This window comes from Lipophrys pholis (genome assembly GCF_963383615.2).
Source record: "Lipophrys pholis genome assembly, chromosome: 10".
In the NCBI taxonomy this organism is placed as follows: Eukaryota; Metazoa; Chordata; class Actinopteri; order Blenniiformes; family Blenniidae; genus Lipophrys; species Lipophrys pholis.
Window position 1 is genome coordinate 12548285 of NC_137640.1, and position 21258 is coordinate 12569542.

The 21258-nt window shown below is 40.5% G+C and overlaps 2 protein-coding genes across 8 annotated transcripts in view; one reads left to right on the forward strand and one right to left on the reverse strand.

Annotated features, from left to right (window-relative positions):
- Positions 1-2104: 2104 nt before the first annotated feature.
- LOC308115631 (LIM/homeobox protein Lhx8) lies at positions 2105-10045 on the forward strand. 3 transcript variants are annotated; one of them, XM_080473236.1, is made up of 8 exons: positions 2105-2294; positions 3486-3611; positions 3808-3929; positions 4426-4646; positions 4778-4881; positions 7564-7659; positions 8296-8485; positions 9350-10045. In XM_080473236.1, exons 1-8 carry the CDS (start codon positions 2214-2216, stop codon positions 9424-9426), a joined length of 1017 nt encoding a protein of 338 aa, XP_080329362.1. In that variant the 5' UTR covers positions 2105-2213; the 3' UTR covers positions 9427-10045. The 3 variants fall into 3 exon arrangements, with proteins under 3 accessions (XP_080329362.1, XP_080329364.1, XP_080329363.1); XM_080473238.1 differs by having other exon boundaries at positions 2113-2294; positions 8308-8485; XM_080473237.1 differs by lacking the exon at positions 2105-2294 and adding an exon at positions 2709-3041.
- Positions 10046-10652: 607 nt separating this feature from the next.
- The window catches only part of slc44a5b (solute carrier family 44 member 5b), a 30227-nt gene continuing 19621 nt past the window's right edge, over positions 10653-21258 (reverse strand). The window contains exons 7-23 of one of the 5 annotated variants that reach the window (XM_080473217.1): positions 20678-20738; positions 20451-20574; positions 19876-19908; positions 18849-18932; positions 18476-18588; positions 18259-18390; positions 17882-17981; positions 17701-17793; positions 17304-17391; positions 16605-16867; positions 15857-15951; positions 15668-15771; positions 15511-15584; positions 15117-15187; positions 14695-14783; positions 14124-14208; positions 10653-12397 (exon numbers count right to left, since the gene is read on the reverse strand). In XM_080473217.1, the coding sequence (XP_080329343.1) occupies positions 12300-12397; positions 14124-14208; positions 14695-14783; positions 15117-15187; positions 15511-15584; positions 15668-15771; positions 15857-15951; positions 16605-16867; positions 17304-17391; positions 17701-17793; positions 17882-17981; positions 18259-18390; positions 18476-18588; positions 18849-18932; positions 19876-19908; positions 20451-20574; positions 20678-20738 (1707 nt within the window). In that variant the 3' untranslated portion in view covers positions 10653-12299. Of the gene's footprint in view, positions 12398-12494; positions 13834-14123; positions 14209-14694; positions 14784-15116; positions 15188-15510; positions 15585-15667; positions 15772-15856; positions 15952-16604; positions 16868-17303; positions 17392-17700; positions 17794-17881; positions 17982-18258; positions 18391-18475; positions 18589-18848; positions 18933-19875; positions 19909-20220; positions 20266-20450; positions 20575-20677; positions 20739-21258 lie in introns of those variants that run through there. The other 4 variants (XM_080473216.1, XM_080473215.1, XM_080473219.1 and 1 more) reach the window with 4 other exon arrangements.

Below are 21258 nucleotides of genomic sequence, written 5' to 3' on the forward strand. Positions count from 1 at the left end.
GGCTGACTCACAGGGTCCCAAAAAAAATAAAAAATAAAAATAAACAGGCGTTAAGATGAGCTAATTGTACATTTAGGGTAGGAGTATATCTTTATACTTAATTTTGAAGGTTAACATTGAAATCCAGCGACAGGAAATTGCATTACTTTAGTGAAAAAGCCCCTTGTAGACAGAAGAGCCACCAGTATGTGTTTGTGGGTGAGGATGGGTGGCATCGCGTGAGATAAAAGGGCTGGCTGGGTGAGTCAGTGAGAGAAAAAAATAAGAAAAAAATAAGTTGGAAACCCGTATTTCTGTTGAGTAACTGCAGGGGTTCGTCAACAAAACCCCTGCTCATCTAATCCCTGTTAAGTATCTGAAATAGAGCATTTAGTGTCCTTACTGTAGTTCAGTGGCTCACCATGTTTGTCAACGGCTTGTTTGTACATTCAGCAACAAAACAAAGGTGTGGAACATTAAGTACTACCGTTGTGTAATTTTGATTATTTGCATTTTGTTTGGAAAGCATCGTAAAAGATAAAACCTGCTACTTGTTATCTCTAATCTACTTCACAGCTCACAGAGTGTTTAATATCTGATGATGACTGGATGTGCAACAGGATGGATGCACATGGTAAAGAAGCATTTATCTCTGAAATATTAGCACAGATTTGCATATTTTCACTCCTTCAGCAGTTAGTTAGTGTTACTTAAGTTCACAAAGCGATGATGACATCCATCATACAACCTTCATGCAGGTCAATAGTGTTTTGGTATGACAGTTGGTATGACATCCGGACCGGGAGGGATGGGGGATCAAACCGTCAACCTTGCGATCAGAATATGACGCGCCCTGCTGTCTTATTCGCCGTCGTCCAAGTTATCAGAAGTTCACAGAAATTCACCAAAAGGGTCTGAACTGTTTGAAATTGATGTTATTGATATCGACATGTACAGCGATGTTTACATACTCATACTTCCACAGTATGTTGGTTTAGCAAAAAACATAGAGAAGAGTTTATCATTTATTTTGCAAAGACAATTAAAAACTAAATATGGATATAATCTTAGTGTGATTGGGGTTTTTTTTTTTTGCGCGGCAGACTGATTTTAGTTTGGAATCTATAATTATAATAAAGCAAAAACACAATGAATTATCAGGATTTAATTTGAGTACTGGACCACTAAACCCACAGTGAATATAAAAGCCTGCAGTGCTCTGCAGGTTAACTCTAATTGTTCTCAAGTATAGTTGTGAAGCTTTAAAACCTCCAGCGAGGTCAAAACCTCCAGCAACACAAACATGAGGGATGAAGATATTTGGTTTACAAACAGCCAATAAAACAAAACAGTAAGTCATTACTTAATAATTTAGTAATTGGATGGATGGATGGAGAGAGAGAGAGGGGTAGAGAGAGAGAGAGAGAGAGATACTTATCAAACTGAGCAAAAATATTATTCTGGCCTATAGAAATCATTTATTTAAAATAGATGGAATCGATCACAGCCTCCATTATGCCCAGAATTTGAAAAACGGTACATTTGAGTAAAAGTCAGGTTATTGAAGTTCCTTCAGATTAATTGTGAGCAAATTGTTGTTTACATCCATTAAACTGATGCTGATGCTTGTTTATACTGTTTCTAGATGTCCTGCTATTAAAGTCGTATATCCTTGTGGTGGCACGAATATTCAGATATTGCAATATAATACAACATTTCACAGCTCACACTAACGCCATGATCCCAAAAGCTCTGTAACATAATGTGACTTTATTATTGGAAGACAAATAACCTTTAAAAGGTACTCGATGTGTGGATAGAAAAGTGCTTATCATGCAGGAGCGTACATGGTCACAGTGTTATAATAAAATGTCATTTATAATCCTGGAACATGGTTGATGCATTTCCTGTGTGACACAAAAGAGTCAAAAGTGACCCACTGGGCTTAAAAATGAGTAGTGGAAGTACAAATCATATGATTAACGATTTTATTCAAGTTTAGTCTCAGACTTTTTTCTTTCTTTTTTTTTTTTTTTTCCAAAGAAAGGCGACGGCAAACCAATTTGTAAGGGGAGGCGCGGCCAAGAAGCACTAAAATAAAAGTTGTAGCCCGCCCTCTGGAAGCAGATCTGCAGACTGACTGACAGACTGACTGACACACACAGGAATCCTGGAGGAAACAGAGAGATTATCGGAGCTTTCACTTTGCGTCCTGCTCCGTCCTGGACACAGACATGCGCTGGAAAAGCGAAATCAAAGTGGAGTGCTGCATCGTGAACGAGACTGAGAGCGGATCTCTGCTGTCCGGAGACGAGGTGAGGTCCCCCCCCCCCCCCCCCCCCCCCCCCCCCCCCCCACCCCCGATCAGCAGGCTCAGGTACCAGTCAGCATCGGAGGATTAAATATTAGTCGAAATTGCTTTACCAATTAAATCGGAAGGAGTTTCAGTATGTCATTAACGCCGGCCTTCCACACGCTGACAGCTCAGTATTTTCACAATTTGAAGAAATGTCAAAGAAAATTACCTCTCCCTGAATTCTGCAATTAAAACTCAAGTAGTTAATGAGACCTCTTCACCTTTTGGTTGCCCGGGTAGACGTTTGTGTCGAACTTAGCCTTTTAATTGCTGTTATTAAATAAATCAATCCCCCTTTTCCTCGAGACCTCGCGCTGGTTTCCCTGATTGACGTGTGAAATTGGGTGTGTTGGTGGGTTTCACCTGAGCACGCGCGCGTAGAGCGACCAATTGCTGAATGACAAATTTCTCCGAGCTCGAGAACATAATGCACATAGGATAAGTATTAGTTCAAGGGCTGTCTGTTTTTGTAAGTAATGACTATCCTTCTCTTTTAAATGTCATTTTGGTAATCGCCGGCGTTGTCATGGTGAAAAGTGAAAGGCATGATATTTATGGGAAGGAGCGGGGGGCATTTAAGGCAGCTGCGGCAGCGTGACAGACCGGCGTCCCTCTCCCCGCCGCGTAGCGTCCCGTCATGTGCGAAGACTGCAAAGGAGACGAAGAGCTGCTAGGCAGATGCGCTGAGGACAGGAGAGACATAATGGTAGGCTTGAATGAAATGTCGCCCGAGTTTCATTTTAATTGCTTTAATGCATTTTCGAACGGATGGATTTAAAAAAAAAAAAATATTATTTGTTACTGTGGATAAACTAGATTACAAACTTGGTTCATTCTCTCATTGAGTCACCACAAAAAAATTATATTCAATCAGCAATATTTTTTCAGGCTTTTTTTAAATTTATTTGAAGAGCTTATGAATGTCCTTAAAGTATTCAGACTAGGCCGATAACTTTTTCGTCAACCATTCGAATGGGGAAAAAAACCCCAAAAGTTTAAATATTAGAGATAAAGCAACTTTGCAGTGATTTGGTCTGAGGTTCAGCTGCCGGTGACTCCAGGCGCGCCGTGAAGCCCGTGTTGCACCGCAGGTTGGGGTTGGACGCGTTCCTGTGCGCAGTTTTCTGACCGCAGGTCTGATTCTCTCCAGGGCGCGCCGGTGGAAGTTTTGGATGAAGACGCGTCGTCTCTACAGGCGATGGCATCCGCGCCTCTGCTTGGACGGACTGTATGTGCGAGCTGTGACGAGGAAATAGTGGACAAGTATTTATTAAAGGTGATGGTTGCAGGGTTTTTTTTTTTTTTTTTGGTATATTTTTATTTAAAACATTTTTAATTGATCTTTGGAGAGAAAGTTTTTTTTTTCTCCCAGGTTTCAACCGAATCCACCGGTTTTGGTGATTTGCGTGTACGTTCAGAGGACCTTCCTTGTAAATGAATGACTTTTGACTAATTCATTGTCTTTGCTTTAGGTTAACGACTTGTGCTGGCATGTGCGCTGTCTGTCCTGCTGCGTGTGCCAAACTTCACTTGGCAGCCACACAAGCTGCTACATCAAAGAAAAGGAGGTTTTCTGTAAACTGGATTACTTTCGGTATGCGACTCAGATTTTCTTTTTTGTAAATAATAAAACGAAATACGAAGTTACTGAAACGAAATAAATACTCTAATCTTAGTAAACGTTACAGGTCAATTTGTTCTTGTTATTCCATGTGTGCATTTAAGATATTAATGATTTAAAATGGTTTTAATGAATAATATTTTGGTTACCAATAAATATATTGCCAACCCATCACTCCGAGCAAATACTGGATTTTTTTTTTTAAGTGACTTGTTTTATAGAGAAAAATAGTGCACACAATAGGGATCGATTGTAAAGGTTTTAAAATTGAATGTTAGATGACTGCATGTCTCATACAAATAATAAATATATTAATAACACAGTTTTCCAAATAGTTTTCCAGCGGTCTAGAAAGCACTGTGTGCTTGTTTCCGCTGTGAAGCGGCCTCGATCAAACACACGAAAAGCCCTTCTGTTGAATCATCACGCGCCCCTCTGTTTACCTCGTGTTTCCCACCTTCACCTGCAGAAGATACGGCACGTGGTGCGCGTGCTGCGGCCGGAACATCCACTCCACAGACTGGGTGCGCCGGGCGAAGGGAAACGTGTACCACCTGGCCTGCTTCGCCTGCTTCTCCTGCAAGAGGCAGCTGTCCACCGGGGAGGAGTTCGCTCTGGTGGAGGGCAAAGTGCTGTGCAGGATCCACTACGACTGCATGCTGGACAACCTCAAGCGGGCCGTGGAGAAAGGTGAGCCTGCAGGGGGGGGGGGGGGGGGGGGATGAATTGAACACAAGGATGTAGATATATATATATAAATATATTTTTTTTCTTTTTGTTATGTTAATATGTTGTTGATACGACAAAGTCTATCTGTGCAGGAAACGGCGTAAACATGGAGGGGGCAGTGCCGACCGAGCAGGAGATTAACCAGCCGAAACCCTCCAAACGAGCCAGGACCAGCTTCACTGCTGAGCAGCTGCAGGTCAGCTTCATCCGCCAGACACACGAGTGGATAAAACGTCTTACAATGCGACGCACCATCTGGAAATATAGATATTAGGTTATCATTTGCACATTTTGCATTCTTAGATATTTGTCCAAGGATAGAGTTGTTCCACTTTTGCCTTTGGTTTTATGAAGGAAATATCTTTAAATGCAATTCTGAAAAAAATATGTATACTTTCGTTTTTATCCCAGATTTTCTCAAATATAGGATATCAACTGCTGTAGTAATAGTAGTAATAATAATAATAATAATAATAATAATACATTAAAGTCAAAGACTTTGATTAGTTTCTTACTGAAGAAAAAAACACATCAGAAACTGCAATAGACTTGTTGCATTTGAGAAGTAACTGGTCTAAACAACCAGTGTCAACCTCATTTTACTGAGCCATATTTACCTCAGTATGATTAACAATCAGGCTGGACCAGTTAAAATATGACACAATAACCTATGAATAACGTCTAAGTCATTTTACCCCTCGTTTTAGATTTGTTATTGTGAGGCAATTTTACATGTGTTTAGATATGTGATAAAAAAGAAATACCCTGACAATACAATTTACAACAATTAATGCTTTTTACTAAACATAAGAAGAATTAAACATATTTTTATTCCATTTTTAAAACCAAAACGTAAACCCTCTTTAAATCCAAAACTAATCTTCAGCAATTACTGTATTGAATGATAATAATGATAATAACATTATTATTAATGATAATACATTAATATACAATACTATATTATTATAATAATTGCATTATTAAAATCAGAGTAAAATATATAAAAGGTAATTATATAAAAAAAAAAGATTTGTAATAGAGCAATATAATGGAATACTTAAAATACAATGGACAATACATAAATATGAATGTCATATGTACCCCAAAAAGCTTTACGAAATAAGAACATTGGCAATAATGTAGCTAGCTTTCACTGCTCAGTTCTGGGATGCAGCTTTGTTACTTCTGCTCATCTTCTAAGAACAATACTACCCCTTGTGGACAATACAAGAACAGCAGGCATTTTTTTATTTATTTATTAAAAAGCAGTGTTCAATTACACTTTCATCCCACAGGATTTTATTAAAATTGGAAATTCTCACTGAAGGCATCAAAACTATGAATGAACACATATGGAATTATATAGTAAACTGAAATACCTCAAAAAATGTTTTATACTTTAGATTCCTCGATGTAGCCACCCTTTACTTTGTTGACAGAGCTGCAATCCCTCTGCCTTCTCTCAATGAGCTTCATGAGGTCGTCACCTGAAACAGTTTCTACTTCACAGCTGTGCCTTGTCAGGGTTCATTTGTGGAATTTCTTGCCTTCCTAATGGGGTTTGGACCATCAGTTGTGTTGTACAGAACTCAGGTTGGTACACAGCTGACAGCCCTATTTGACAAGCAGTCAGAGAAACCAGTCCATCATTAGTCATTTGACGTCAGTCCAGAAAATTGCAAAAACTTTAAATGTGTCCCTAAATGCAGTTGCAAAAACCATCAAGCTCTACGATGAAACTGGCTCACATGAGGACCGCTCCGGGAAAGGAAGACCAAGAATCGCCTCTGCTGCTGAGGATAAGTTCATCTGAGTCACCGGCCTGAGAAATCATGTTAACAGAACCTCAGCTTAGAGCCCAGCTCAACGCCACGCTGAGTTCTAGTAGGAGACACATCTTTACATCAACTGTCCAGAGGAGACGGTGTGACTCAGGCCTTTATGGTCAAATATCTGCTAGGAAACTACTGCTAAGGAAAAGCAACTGGCAGAAGGCATTTTGTTTGTGCCGACTAACACAAGGAATGGACTTTAGACCAGTGGAAATCTGTCCTCTGGTCTGATGAGTCCAAATGTGAGGTTTTTGGTTCTACCAGCCGTGTCTTTGTTCAACGCAGGAAAGGCGAAGGGAGGGTTTTTACATGCACGGTTCCAAAGCATACCAAAGCAGCATGGCGAGGACAGCGTCCTGCAGCAACATGCCAGCCAATCTGGTTTGTGTTTAGTTGGAGCATCATTTAGTTTTCAACATTGACAATGAACCCAAAAACACACCTCCAGGCTGTGTGAGGGCTATTGGACCAAGAAGGAGAGCGATGGAGTCCTGCTCCAGGGGACCTGGCCTCCACAGTCAACTGACCTGAACACTGTCCAGATGTTTGGGATGAGATGGACTGCAGAGTGAAGGACAAAGGGCCAACAAGTGCCGAGGATCTCTGGAACTCCTTCAAGACCGTTGGAAAACCATTTTAGGTGACGACCTCATGAAGCTCATCCAGAGAACGCCGAGAGTGTGCAGAGCAGTGATCCAAGTAAAGGAGGACTGTTTTGAGTTATTTCACATTTGTGTCTACTACATAATTCCATATGTGTTCATTCATAGTTTTGATGCCTTTAGTGAGAATCTACAAAGTAAAAAGTCAAGAAAATAAGCAAAGAAACATTGAACGAGAAGACGTGTCCAAACTTTTGCCCGGTAGTGTATACCACTAATATGTATGAAGCTGATTAAACGTAACTCATCGATTCTCTCTTGAAAGAGGCTTATCAAAACATATCACAGCAGCGGTTCAGCTCAAATGTTGCATTTCCTGCCTCAGGACCACACACTGAACATGGAGGCCATTTAACTGATGGTGCTCTACCTGTGTGCATGCAGGTGATGCAGGCTCAGTTTGCTCAGGACAACAACCCAGACGCCCAGACGCTGCAGAAGCTGGCGGAGCAGACAGGCCTCAGTCGGAGAGTCATACAGGTCAGTAAGTGGTCGTGAACAAAGACATTGACAATGTATTCCGATGTCTTACTGTTGTTACGGGCAAAGGAGCATTTCTTGTTCAGAATCTCATCGGGACAAAAGCATCGTTGGAACATGATTTGGCAGACTGTCCTCTGAGAGAAAGCCATTCATGCAAATGTATTGAGTGCTTGGAAACAACAAATCTCATGTTTCTGCACAAATCAATGACTTTCATAGGTAATGACCCCTTGGGGACAATTAAAGGTCTTTCTGATTCAAAGGAAAATGGAGCTCCATGTACAAAGCTGTGTCATTCATGTCTGAGCTTTATAAAACCCATCTTCAGGAGTGTCCCTCACATATGGCAGGTTTATTATTGTAATGAAATGCTCCTTCGGCCTATAGCAAACGTAGGTGATTGATTCTGAGACCGAAAAAAAACGTTGAGTTTTCTTGTATCCCCGAATCTTCCTTTACTGATTTCATGCACTAATGTGACCCGTGACTGCAGCTCAATAAAAAATGTCTTAAATGAAGAAGGAATGACTTAATAGAGCTCGTTTCCTGTCTGTTTTGTGACGGCGGAAGCCTCGATCTGTGCATGCCATTTCACACGCAGCCCGACAAAGAGTGTTTGTCCTGTTAACTCAGGTCTGGTTCCAGAACTGTCGAGCACGCCACAAGAAGCATGTGAGCCCAAACCACACCTCCAGCACCCCCATGCCCTCGCTGCAGTCTGGCCGAATGTCGCAGCCCACACCGACCCCCGAGGAACTGCAGTACACAGCCTACGGTGGCCCGGAGGGGTCAATGCTATCTGCACTGCACTCCTTCATAGACAGTGAGAACAAGACTTTTTACAATAACTATTCATTAGACTTATTTTGTTTACTTGTGTACTACAATGATGATGGGATTTACAGTAGCCTAAAAGAGTACAAAGAGTCTAAATTTTCTTAAAATATTCCCTTCATATGGTCATTGTGCCAATTTAAATGATCGTCGTGGGATATTCACTGAATGTAAAATGTTTTCATCAATTCTTTACGAAAGATTTAATTGTGAGATACAGATCCTTGAAGTTACAAAACACAATTGCTGAAATTAAGTGAAATTGTGAGGGGAAAAAAAACAGTCGAGATCAACCAAAACTGGAATTTCTCTCAAATATTGAAACTGAAAAAGGGTTTAGAGATCCTCCGTTTGCATTAAATTCACTTGCTGCAATTAACCTTCAGCTCTGGAGAATACACAAACGCACTCACGCACACACTTTGTTATAAGCTGTCTTACCTTTACTAACTTTTAGTTATTATTTAAAATCATATTTCAATAATGTGAGTGTAGTTTTTCTTGAAAAATAGAACATTGTTAGACCAACAAAAGGTTGTGTCTCTTTGCAGCAATAACAATCAACATCAAACAAACACTATTTACTAGATTTTTTTTTTTTTGGTTTTGTGTAACTCTTTCTGTAATTCTGATGAGTCAGTTCAACACAGACTTTGTTGATATAAAAAATACTTTAATAGGCATCTTTCACATAAAAACCAAAAAAGGTTCCCTTGATTAAACTGTCTGTTGAGGAGATATTGTCATCATTGGAGATTAAAAAAAAAAAAAAAAGTTAAATGAGTAATTCCAGTTTGGGTTAACAAGTGAATGAACTGTAACACCTTTGTGATTTCTGTGTGTGTCTCTGCAGTTCACTCCCCTCCATCCATGTTTCAGCCGCTGCTGCCGGCCCACGCCATGACCTCCCTGCCCGTGTCTCACGCCTGAGCTGGTCACGCACGCACACTTACCGTTACATGTTTATTATTTGTTGAGGAATCAATGGGGTGCCCCTTTCATGGCAGTCCTAACTGTACTGTACAATGTGAACGTGGACAGGTTTCAGTGTACCTCGTGGGATTGTGACCCATGACATTATAGACTTCTATTCTTTGTGTAGTTCGTGACAGTCGGTGACCATGCGACTCTTCAGTGAAAAGCCACCATGCTCAAAATGTCAAACCCATATGAAGATGAACTTGACCATGTTTGTTTATCAGTGTTGCAATTTAATTTATTGTACGTGAAGTCCGTTTTGAGAATAAACGTCTAATTTCAGAAACGTTGTAAATGATCGGAAAACAACCGGGTTGCCACTTCAGTGCGTGTAATCAGCGTTTCGGAGGAAGATTCATTTTTGAAGAAAGCTTGCAAAGCAAAAAAAAAAAAAAAAAAAACTGACAGAACAAGAATGTACAAAACATAATTTTATGTGTGAATGACGGGCACACATACAGGTTTCATACTAAAACCAAATGCAGCTCTTTGACTGCAAATAATTATACAGTGCAGCAGGAATTTACACTGTCACAAATGAGTCACAACAAAACCGTTGCGGTCATCGTCATCCTGCTGTTGACAGGCTGAAGCGCCGCATCTTCAGAGTTTGACTTGTAAGAGTTTGTGGTGAGAAAAAACAGCGACTACATTTTAGAGAGAGACGTTTCACTTGTGCTTACTTGCTGACTGTGGTTGACCAAAAGAATCCAATTTCCAGACGTGGGAGGGAGGGGAAGGCGTATAAAAACACAAGATTTTCCACCACTTATCTGATCTCGGGTGTTCCTGTCTGGCGGAAAAACTTCAACCGGTGACGAATTCACATGAAGATCTAAAATTCAACTGGAGGTAGATCAAGTATTAAACTATATATTTAAAGAAATAATAACTCCATGCGTACCAAACTCCCCCCCCCCCCCCCCCCTCTCCTCTCTCTTTTAATACACAAACAGAACTGTTTTGCTTTTACTGAATGATTATAGCGTTCGTGTCCCAGCATGTTCAGCTCAAACGGGGGCAGAAGGTGTGTGAGTCTGGAGGTGCTGTCACTCCAAGGCACTATGAGGGCTCGCTCTCAGGTCTGACAAACACGGCACAAAGAGTCTCAAACATGAGTCACATCTTAAAGATATGAAGGCAAGAATCCCCTTTAGTGAAGACGGCATTGTCTGTCAGTAGCCATGCTGTGCATTTATTTTTTTAACCACTTTTTTTTTTTTTTTTAAACCGCACCTCATAATACCAAGGCTCAAAAAATAATGCAACATCAAGTTCTTTTTTTGTTGTTGCTGTAGACTGAAATGAAAAGATAAATATGATAGGACGAAAAGACCAAATTTCCACCTGCTGTTATAGCACATAGATGGTAGAAAGGGATGAGACGTCGATGAAATAACATGTAATATAACATCTTCTTTTGGAGGTGAAAGTTCTCTGTGAAGGAACCACTGGAGGGATGTACTCTGGTGCCGCCATCAAGAAGCAGCCACGAAACCACATTTACAACGTGGACACGCTGGATTATTAGGAAAGATTTATCATACTTAATCAGAATCTATTTTTCCATCTGAAATCCAAAAACATTCAATGTTGAGTTTGTGTAAAAACTCAAGTTGATCATATCAAAAGGACGAAGAGGTGAAATATGTAATAACAAAGATTGTGTCCTCAGTTTGTTTGAGTGTAATATCTTCATTGTGCCGGTGTGTAACTTCTGCTGTCTAATCTTGACTCGATGTGTTTGGAAACATACCGAGCACAGAAAGACCAACAGATATGGCAACGGGAGTATCAAGACATTGGAATCCATTCCGAAAAGTACAAACATTATATCTATATATATTGAGATATCACAATCATCTCAATTAAATGTTGACGTCTGACAAATAAGACAGATCTAAAACAAACAGGACAGTGTCAGACGCTCCCTCACGTCTTCAAAATGGATTTTCCGAGATGTTCAGTCTGCTTTTAAAAGTGAAGTTCCACATTTCACACGCAACGAGGTACAGGCGCTGGCCAGCAGAAAGTTAAATCGCTAAAAACAACATGGCACACAGGAGGTTCTTCTTTTGTTTTACTGCTGAAAATACATATCTACCCTCCATTTGTACTTGAAATACATAAATAACTTTTAAGAACTTATTTGAAAAAAAATAAGAAAAAACATTCTAAATGTAAACATGGCTGCAGTACTCAAACACTCAATGGTTCCATATAAAGGCACTTATGAAAAAAAAAAAAAAAAAAAAAAAATACTGCTACGCCGTTATATCCTTATCAGACAGCTCAGCTGTTGGTGGGCGAGTGAAATTCTCAATGTGAGCTACTCAGACTCAAGCAACTGCGATAACACGCAGATCAGCTGATGTTTGACCATTTCATGGGAAACACACCTCAGCCGGGGCCTGCCTCCACAGCGTCACCAAACGCGGTACTAAATGCCGCCACCAAGTGGGGAAATTTGGCAAATACAAGATAGTAGCACAAAACCTCGGGGTTACCCATGAAGTGAAACATAATTCAGTCATGACTGAATATTTAGAAAAAAAAATAATATTTACAACATCATAATGTTGTTTTTTTTTTTTTTTTTTACAAAATCCTATACAAGAGATTATTGGACAACCACACAATGTTTCCTACCGCTACCAAAAATCTACCGACACCACTAAAGCGTTGTGTGAGTGAGCCACGCTATTAAAGTCCCTTTAGTAGTAGTGCACAACTTGGTCTGTGTACACGTCAGACACATTTGGCAAAGTGTTTAATGCCATCCGGGCTTGTACCATGCTTTGGTGACGACCTGCAGTCTTTCTCCTCTACTTCTTGACGTTCTTCTTGTTGAGGATTCTCCTCAAGGTTTTGTTCATGAGGAAGGGCCTGCCCGGGGAGCCGTCGTTCGCCTCCAGATCCCACACTAGGAGGCAGCAGGAGCATCATGTTAAAGACGATCATTTAGTATGAAACAACTCAGATCATGCATTCTCAAGACTGAAAACAATTGACAACAATTTGACCATTTATGTTTATTCAAAAACAAAAGATTCACATTTTTTCATTGGATTCATTGATTTAAAAAAAAAAAAAAATTCTCCTACACATACAAAAAAACACAGAATAACCTCCAGACAGATGTGTGTGTCATACTTAGTATTAAAACGGCACAACATCTGAACCATTCAATAAAAAAATTACCAAAAATGGCTTTGACATCCTTTTATAAACTGTATCGTAAAAGTTCCTGGAGTTAGGTCTAAAACCACAGAATAAGAGAATCTTATGTATTTTTTTTTTTTTTTTTGTCACAACTAGGCACATAAACTAGTGGCTGCATTCTGTAGTTTCCTGAAAACTGTCAGATTCTGTTCAGATTTGAAGCAAAAACAATATAATGTGTTTTGAAGTCTTGACCTCCCCAAATCTCAGGTGGGGTTTACAGTACGTCTATGAGCAGAATGAGACTTTTTGAAAGGACTGTATGGAACTGATGTGAAATAAGAGACACCTGTTTTTTTTTTGTTGTTTTTTTTGCTAAGTGCACAATACACGCTATTTTTGGACCTGTGTGTTTTGTGTTAGTATAAATACGGTGGATTAAAGCAACCTTTAAAATCAATGGTAAACATTGACAGCCAGCAAAATAATCATGCTACACACACACACACATACCAAAAAAAAGTCACATGGTTCTTTGTCCCTTATGTGAAAGTGCATACAAAACATGATTTTACACTAGAAGACCAAAGTGCGACAAGAGGGTGTCCCATAAGTCCCATCACTCGTTTTTCATGGTGATGCCGTACGCCAAAGTCATTTCTTGGCATCTGTACATTTTAAGGTCCTCGTGTTTGGGTAGAAATGCTCATTTCATTTTAGTCTGTGCGTCCGTCCTGCGAGTTGACACATACCCTCCCAGTAAGGCAGAGGTCAGCGGAGAATACAGAGAAGAAAAAAAGAAACATGAACAAACGCATAGCAGAAAAAAGGCAAGTATCTGAGTTGGCTCAAGATAGGAAGTGAACAGAAGTCTTCATCTAGTCCCCCGTGCCTCATCTGCAAGGACCATAACAGCATGTTCTTTCGCGTCCCGGTCATCTACGACCAGGCTCGGATGCATCCAGGTTTCGTGTTTAGCCCTACAGAACCTGCTCCCAAGCATCCCGATCCTTACGGATACGGTGGATATCAAGAAAGGAGTCAGAGAGTCAGCAGTTTAGTCCAAATGGCCACACATCGCTCAGGAGGCTGCAGAAGAACTAGCACCCTCCTCTCCTTTGCAAAGGATCTTGTGGAGGCCCAGAGACATGTAGTAGGGCCTGGTGGAAGAACCGTCGTTCCTCTCCAGGTCTTCGCCTGGGACCGGTTTCCAGCGCAGGAGAAGAGAAGCAGGAATAGCAGACAGTGTGGAAAGTGACAGCCGGGGAGAGAGAGAGCGAGAGAGAAGAACAAAAGGCTTAGTGGAAACGAATAAACAAGGACATGCAGGACTTAATGACAGCAGACAGCAGTGAGCAGCGAAGCTCTATAGTGAGCATTTACAGTTTGGAAGGAGGCAGTTATAGTGAAGAGTTGACACGCTATGTGACAGTTGACGTCCCTTCAGCATGTGAACGGATAGAGAAATAAAACCCCAGCAAACTTACAGAAGCACAGGAACAATGTGTCCACACACATGGCGTAGACGTTGAAAAAGCCATGTGCGATCATGTAAGATCCAAACGTCACGGTCTACAAAGAACCAACCAGAAACAATCAGAAAGCTTTATGTTATTATCACACCCTCTGTCTTGTCTTGCCGTTCCTTCGAGCGCCTTCAAAAAAACTCAATCCCAACAAAACCAATCAAGAAAAATATAAACCTCATAAAACTAATCGGCTTGTAGAGTTTTGTTAAGGGCTTATCTGACATAGCAGCAGCTCGAATAGATTTAACACCATTCAAAAAGAAGTGAGTAATGCAGTGTCCTATTTGAGAAAGAAAAAGGAAAGAAAATCAAACTATGATGAAAAAAAAAAAAAAAAAAAAAAAGGTTTTGAATAAAACTAAACAGCACACAGATTCTTCATAGGATCTCATTCGGAGCCGTTTGAGAGGTCAGTGTCAGAATACAAATGTTTCTTAGTGTTCCCGAAACTTTATTTTGTTAAAATCACACCGTGTTACTGCTGTTCTAATTACTTGTGTCTGAAGATAAGTCATTTTTAATTCCTTACCAGAATAGGGACCCAGTAGTAATTTAGTGACGGCACCTCCTCTTGAAAAATTGGTATTTTATGTGAGAAGAAGAAAAAAGCAAGAACGCCTGAAAAACAACAGAAGAAGATAAGCAATGAATGGGAAAAAAAGAGAAAACAAACTTATTTTAAACAAACAGTTTAATAAATTGTTAATACTGAAACTGGATTGACGAATAGAAGCACTGCAACGATCTTATGTTGTGAGAGTATTTATACGATTTATATAGACCAATTGAATATGTACGTGATGACGGAGACGTGACCGACGCAAACTGTTGTACAGAGGAAGTACAGTAGTATCTTTACCTCCAGAGAAGGAACTCCTTCTGCCTGTTATGCAATTATGTGTGAAAGTCAGCGTTTGACACGCCAAACCACGAGGGCGGCTTATCACTTACCAACACTTCCTGAAATAAGCAGTTTCCCCAAAAACAGCAGAAAGTCTGTGACCTTGTCCAGGACAGCCACCCTGAAAGAAAGGAGGAACGGTCAAAGTGAGCGACAGACGGGAGAGAGATAAGAGAGGGCACAGATAAATGCTATGACACAAATGCAAAAGGGAGCGAAATGAGAGCAAGAACCTTTAAGGTTAATGATGGTGAGCAGGCTAATTTGGAAAATTCTGTTATTTGGCATCAACTTTCTATGACACAGAAACCTATGGTTTGTGACTAAAATGAAATTCTTAAGGCGCTACTAAATGGTAAAATGATTCCGTGTTCATGTCTCAGAAGCAGTTCTGTACACTAATGAGGCACATGGATCACATCCAGACACTAAGGAGAATCTTACCGAACAACATTCCTCATCAAGAGGAAGAAAGCATCCTTGGAAGAGGTGCAGAAGTTCTTACCATATATTGCTATCTGTTGGCGAGATTAAAGCAGACAATGTTTAGCAGACACACGATCACAATAAGGAATCAACGGTCCACTTTGAAAAGACTCACCATAATATATGCGTTTCTGTTTAAAAACTTGATGAAATGTTCCAGGCACCAGAAGCAGCATTTGAGGCAGCAGAGCAAGAATCGAGCGCACCCGTTCTGAGAACCTGTGAAAATATCGCCAGGCATCACTGCGTTGGTCGAGGGAGCGTATGAAATGTAGGGGCAGTAAAGCCCTGAGAGGTGGCTCACCTTTCAGTTTGTGATCCAGGTACTCAAGAACAATTCGAACCATCTGAACCACAGCAAGGATTAGAGAACCGAAGGCCAGAGAACCTGTGTGGTAACTGTGACACAGGAAAAGTAATATCACAGACGGTCATTCGGGGTAGCTGTGGGGGTCGACTTCCAATCCTGAGATTCTGGTCCCTCGTACTGCCCTGTCCATGTGTGCGACATCTTTTTTTTTTTTTTTTAGAATGACTCTAAACCTGCGGCTTGTATGGCGTATGGGTTAGTGTGTAAAAGATGATTTTAGAGTTTTCAAGGAGTGTGATTGATCAGGAAAATGTGAGACTGTGTGTGTGTGTGTGTGTGTGTGTGTGTGTGTGTGTGTGTGTGTGTGTGTGTGCGTGCGTGCGTGCGTGCGTGCGTGCGTGCGTGCGTGCGTGCGTGCGTGCGTGACGGCTCATGTAAAAAGAGCATGTTGAGACTGTTAAAGCACAGTGTGAAGCAGCTCATTTTCACTCCTGGAATCGGTACCAAACTAATGAAACTACTTCTTAGTAAAAGTTAACGAGGCTTCTATAAAACTCACGAGACAATCAACCACCAATCAAAATTGATGTTTTCAAAATTCATACTTGTAGAAAAGTGGACATCTTAATAATAAAGGTTGTTTTGCTCACAAACATGAGAACCACTAACAGAAAACTAGCGGCAGAAATCCACTCAACCTCAAATGTGGTACGCTAGAAAATGAAACCAATCAGCGACCCACCGTATGGCTCTGCTAAATGAGGAGTACAGCGGGCAGGCGGGGATGTCATTCGGTTTCTTTAGGGCCCAGTAATAGGAGGCAAAGGCCCCTGCTAGAGTGCACTGGCCGAGGGCGATGGTGAAGTTGACCAGCCAGAGGAACACGAACAGGTTACACAGATGGAGGACTAAGATGTAGCGGTGGTACACGCTCTCCCCACCATAGAAGGCGAACATGCACTGCGACCCAGGACACACTTTGGTAACGTTGGTCTGACTGAAGGTCTGAAATGAAGCAAAAATGATTCAGAGCTGAACAGTGGGTTTGCGATCCTTGAATGTCAGTTAAAGGTTCTTCAATGCTTTAATATTACGTTACACATATTCAGGATGGCAGGCCGCCTGATAAATAACATCTGTCAAATGCAAGTTTATAGCTGCCAGCTACTAATGCGCCACTATTTACTTTAGAGTATAAAATCTATTACCTTTAAGAGGTTATATTTTGAGGCAAAATAAACCCCCAACATTACACTCAATTTGATGGATTGCAGTTGACTATGATGAAAGATTGTGACTAAGGCAATATTTTCAACAGAAAAAACATCAGCGACATTCCCATCATGAAAATATAGTATTTTTCATAAAACCAACACACATGGGGAGAAACAGAAAACAAAGATCTGCTTTGTAAAACTAACAATTAGAGTAAAGGACTCACCTGCGGATTGCATGTGATGTTTGCATACATGCATTTATCATCAGCAGGTGTGACCTTGTAGACTGCATTGCCAGATGAGGCTAAGAAGCTGAGGGCAAATAAGTTAAGGGCAAAATAAATAGAACTTTATTCCAGGTGATGATCATTTAGTTTTAGTCTGTAATGCTTTAATAAAACAGTTACTTGCTATATACGCATAAAACACAATAACTATACTAATACTAAGACCTCATGGTTTGTTTCTAGATATTATACATCATCATGTAGGTCGTCCTAATGAAAATTACTTTACGTTCCCACAACAAAACTATCAAGGAACTATCTCAATATTTAAAAAGGAGCATCTCTCTTCTTACTCTTCTGGGTGAAACTGTACTTTTAGTAAGTAGAAGGATACACCGCTGTGACGGCCCAGTACGCAATGCAAATAGCCAGGAGGAAAAATGTGATGACAGGGTAGAAGAGAGTGGACATGATGTAGCTGATAGCCCTGGAAGCAAGATCAAACATTTAAAACACGCACAGAAAAAAAGAGTCAAGGACCAACTATCAGAAATTATTCTTCCATCCATACTTGCCTGCTTCCCTCTTTCAGCAATGCAATGGCGATGCGCAGCCTCGACCTCAGAAATATCAGTATAATCACAATGATGGCCTCAATCACAGAAAGCGAGATCACTACAAAACAAACATCAAGATATCAAATCAAAACCTAACAGCTTTTCTCACAAATGATGGTTGAGCAAAGTTCTCAGGGGCACAACAGAGATTTATGGCTCCAGTATAGTGATCAGCACTCAACATCAAATCATGCATGCGGTGGTAATAATACATGAGCTCAGGGTCTTAACAGACACAAGGATCATAAATGTGTGCTGACGATTGTTATGTAATGCACAGCAGCCCGTATAACAATAAAGAAAGTGTTGCAAGATGGTCGTGCAAGTGAACGTACTGAAGATGAGCCAGGTCTGGCTACGCTGGAGATAAATGCTGAAGTCTGCGTGGAAGCCAATTTCAGAGAAGGTGACATTGGAACCCGGCTTCCTGCTCAGATTACTGTACTCCCAGTAGCAATGCCAGATACCTGAGAGGCAGAGAAAGATTCATAGTCCTGAGTCAAATATGACATTTGATACGGACACATTATCAGAGCACGTAAACACACTGACCGTAGCCCACTGCAGTCACGACACCAAAAATGACGAGCCACAGCAGCACGCCGGCAGTGTAGCGCAGCAGCAGTATGAAGAGCAGACTGATCACCATGGTTATCACCAAACCACTGCAACAACACAAAAGCATAGAAACCCAGGAGAAATATAAGTTCACCGAACAAACTCGACTAACTCTGCCTTTAATCATGTGTTTGCACAAACCGTGAGCAGACAGTAACAAAAACAAACAAACAATCAAGTTCCTGTATTTAGTTACACAGCTAATATTTAAACATTCCCATCACTTTCATTCATTAGTTCACTGATATGCCATTCAAATTTCAGTATCCACAAATATCAATTATTTATCATAAACTGCTATTCTTACATGAGGATCCAGATCCAGGAATTTGCATAATCCTCAAAGATCTTCATGCCAACTTCTTTCGCATTCAGCAGGCTCGCAATACTCCTGTGATGACACCACCAAGTTAGAAGGAGGACATGTAAATAAGCCGTTATGTTACTGCTTCTCTTAGTGTACTTTACTGATTCAAAAACATTTCAAGACTTGATTTATCTCAAGTCTCAAAATGTTTTTGACTATGTTAGCCTCATGTGCTACACAACAAGGGCAAGTATAACAAAAGTAGCAACAGGATGAGCGTTACTGAAAAGCCTTTGGTCAGTATTTCCTACGTTATGGCAGTGAATGGTACAACAGTGTGTTACTGGATGAGTTACAGAGAAGCACCGACAGCAGAGGTGTAGCACATTGCCATGAATGTGTTGGAAGGCAAACCTTATTCAGTGGCTGTGTCACTGATAAAGTCATAGACTTGTGCAGGATACACCAAATAATAGAGCTGAACTGCATAACAGAGGATAGTTGTTATTTAAGGGTTATTAAAAAGCTTAGATGTCTCGTGACAATATCTATAGCAACGGTGGACTGAAAAATAAACCCTGGAAAACGGCTCAAATAGTCATGTGAATATGCATGTGTGTATGTATGTAACTTTGCTAAGGCATATACAGCGAAATCAACTCGAAAAGCACCTAAGGAGGTCTAAATCAGCTTCCCCAATGTACACTATAAGTACATACACAGGAGTTTGGATTATTCCCAGCGTCTACATCTAGGGAGGAACTATGATCACCACCAGGGGGCACTACGCTACTCTACATTTTTTTTTAACCAGGATTTCCAAGGCACTCACAAAGTGGTGGATGACTTGTTTTGAAGTAGATATGACACAAACTGTGATTATTCTGTCCTAATTCCCATCCACTGCTGCAGCTGAAGGATTTCAGCAATGTGTTCTCCTTGATGAACAGCACAGGTGGGAGGGTTAGTCTACAATTAAGCTGATGGCAATAGAGGAGGGAAAGGGTGAAAAAAATATTTTCGAAACCTTTCCAGTCTTTGCTGTGTGGCGGTTACTTGGCTATCAAAAGGAAAATATCAAAGTGCATTAAATTTCCAAAGCGACACCCGATCACAACAAAAATGAATCAGGTACGTATGAAAAATAACAACTATCTACTTTAAATACATAATTTTGCTGCTTAGCTGCTACTTTAGCCCACTAACATGCTGATAGCATATACAGAGTAGCTGTCATACACTTTGAGGCAGATTTAAAGCTGTAATAATTCCATGCAAAAAAAAAAAAAAACAAGACATGCGCTTAATGCTGAATGTGGCTGGACACATTCGTGGGCGTCACTAACAATAGTGACATGCCCACTTGTCCTACCCGGTGACATTTGTCCAGAGATCTCTTGGTGTTGAGTCGACATCCCTATCGACATTATAACAGTTTTTCAACATTCTGAAGACAAACCTTTGCGGACTGAAATTTTTTTTACTAGCATTAATAAACAGAAAGATTTCACTCCTTAATCTGACATGCGAGTCGCTTGCGTCTGACACTTTACTGACTTAACTGGGACAAGAAAACTGAGGGTGCAGGTAAGATCGGCTTACTTGGCAGCATCTTTGAGATCGTTCACACTCCTCTTGTTATTGTCGCCGTCTTTGAAGATGGTCTGATTGGCTACAGTTAAAATGCCATCTCGTCTAATGAAATCAGGGAAGCACCGCTGAAGGACTAAGAACACATTTGTAAGCAATCCAGTTTGTATTCAGAGGCTCGGCAAACAGAATATATGTTATTGTATTTCACTGCGTTTACAAGGGAATCTTGCACTTACAAGGCCTGCTTGGCACGATCATTGACGGGCAGTCTTCATCACGTATGACTTCGCCAACTGACTGAAAAAAAGTTAAAAAAGGAGATACAGATTCAAACCCATGCGACGCATCGCTGTCGGAGTTGTTATCACACGCCCACAATTAGTCGCTTTTTCTATTGATTTTGAAGTGGCGTTTGTTCTGTAGGAATCTGTCATGTGTTGTGTTTTTCTCTCTTTCTTCAATCTTATTTCCCACTGGATATAACGAGTTACTACAATCTGGGCACTTTTAATGCAGTGTGAAGTTTAGGGGTGTGAATCGAGTAATCAGATTAAAGTTTCTAACTAAACAGATACACCGTGGCACTTTGGGTTTTCAGTTTAACTGCATATCTGTATCTTTAACTATTGGAGTTGCTCCAAATTTCTTCACATGCCTGTAATACACACTAACAAATTTGAATTCATGTGGGTGATAGAACAAATTTGGCAGACTAGGCAACATTACTTCAAATTTGTTTGATACTCTGGGGTACTTTTCTCTCTCTTGGTATTGTCTATATTTCAATTACAAAACATTGTTTTGTTAAAGATTAAAA

Bases quoted from the DNA above. Each gene is read 5' to 3' on its own strand.
- LOC308115631 (XM_080473236.1), top strand. From the start codon at position 2,214: ATGCGCTGGAAAAGCGAAATCAAAGTGGAGTGCTGCATCGTGAACGAG. The intron at 3,930-4,425 runs GTATGCGACTCA...CTTCACCTGCAG, and splicing joins TGTAAACTGGATTACTTTCG to AAGATACGGCACGTGGTGCG. The intron at 4,882-7,563 runs GTCAGCTTCATC...GTGTGCATGCAG, and splicing joins TCACTGCTGAGCAGCTGCAG to GTGATGCAGGCTCAGTTTGC.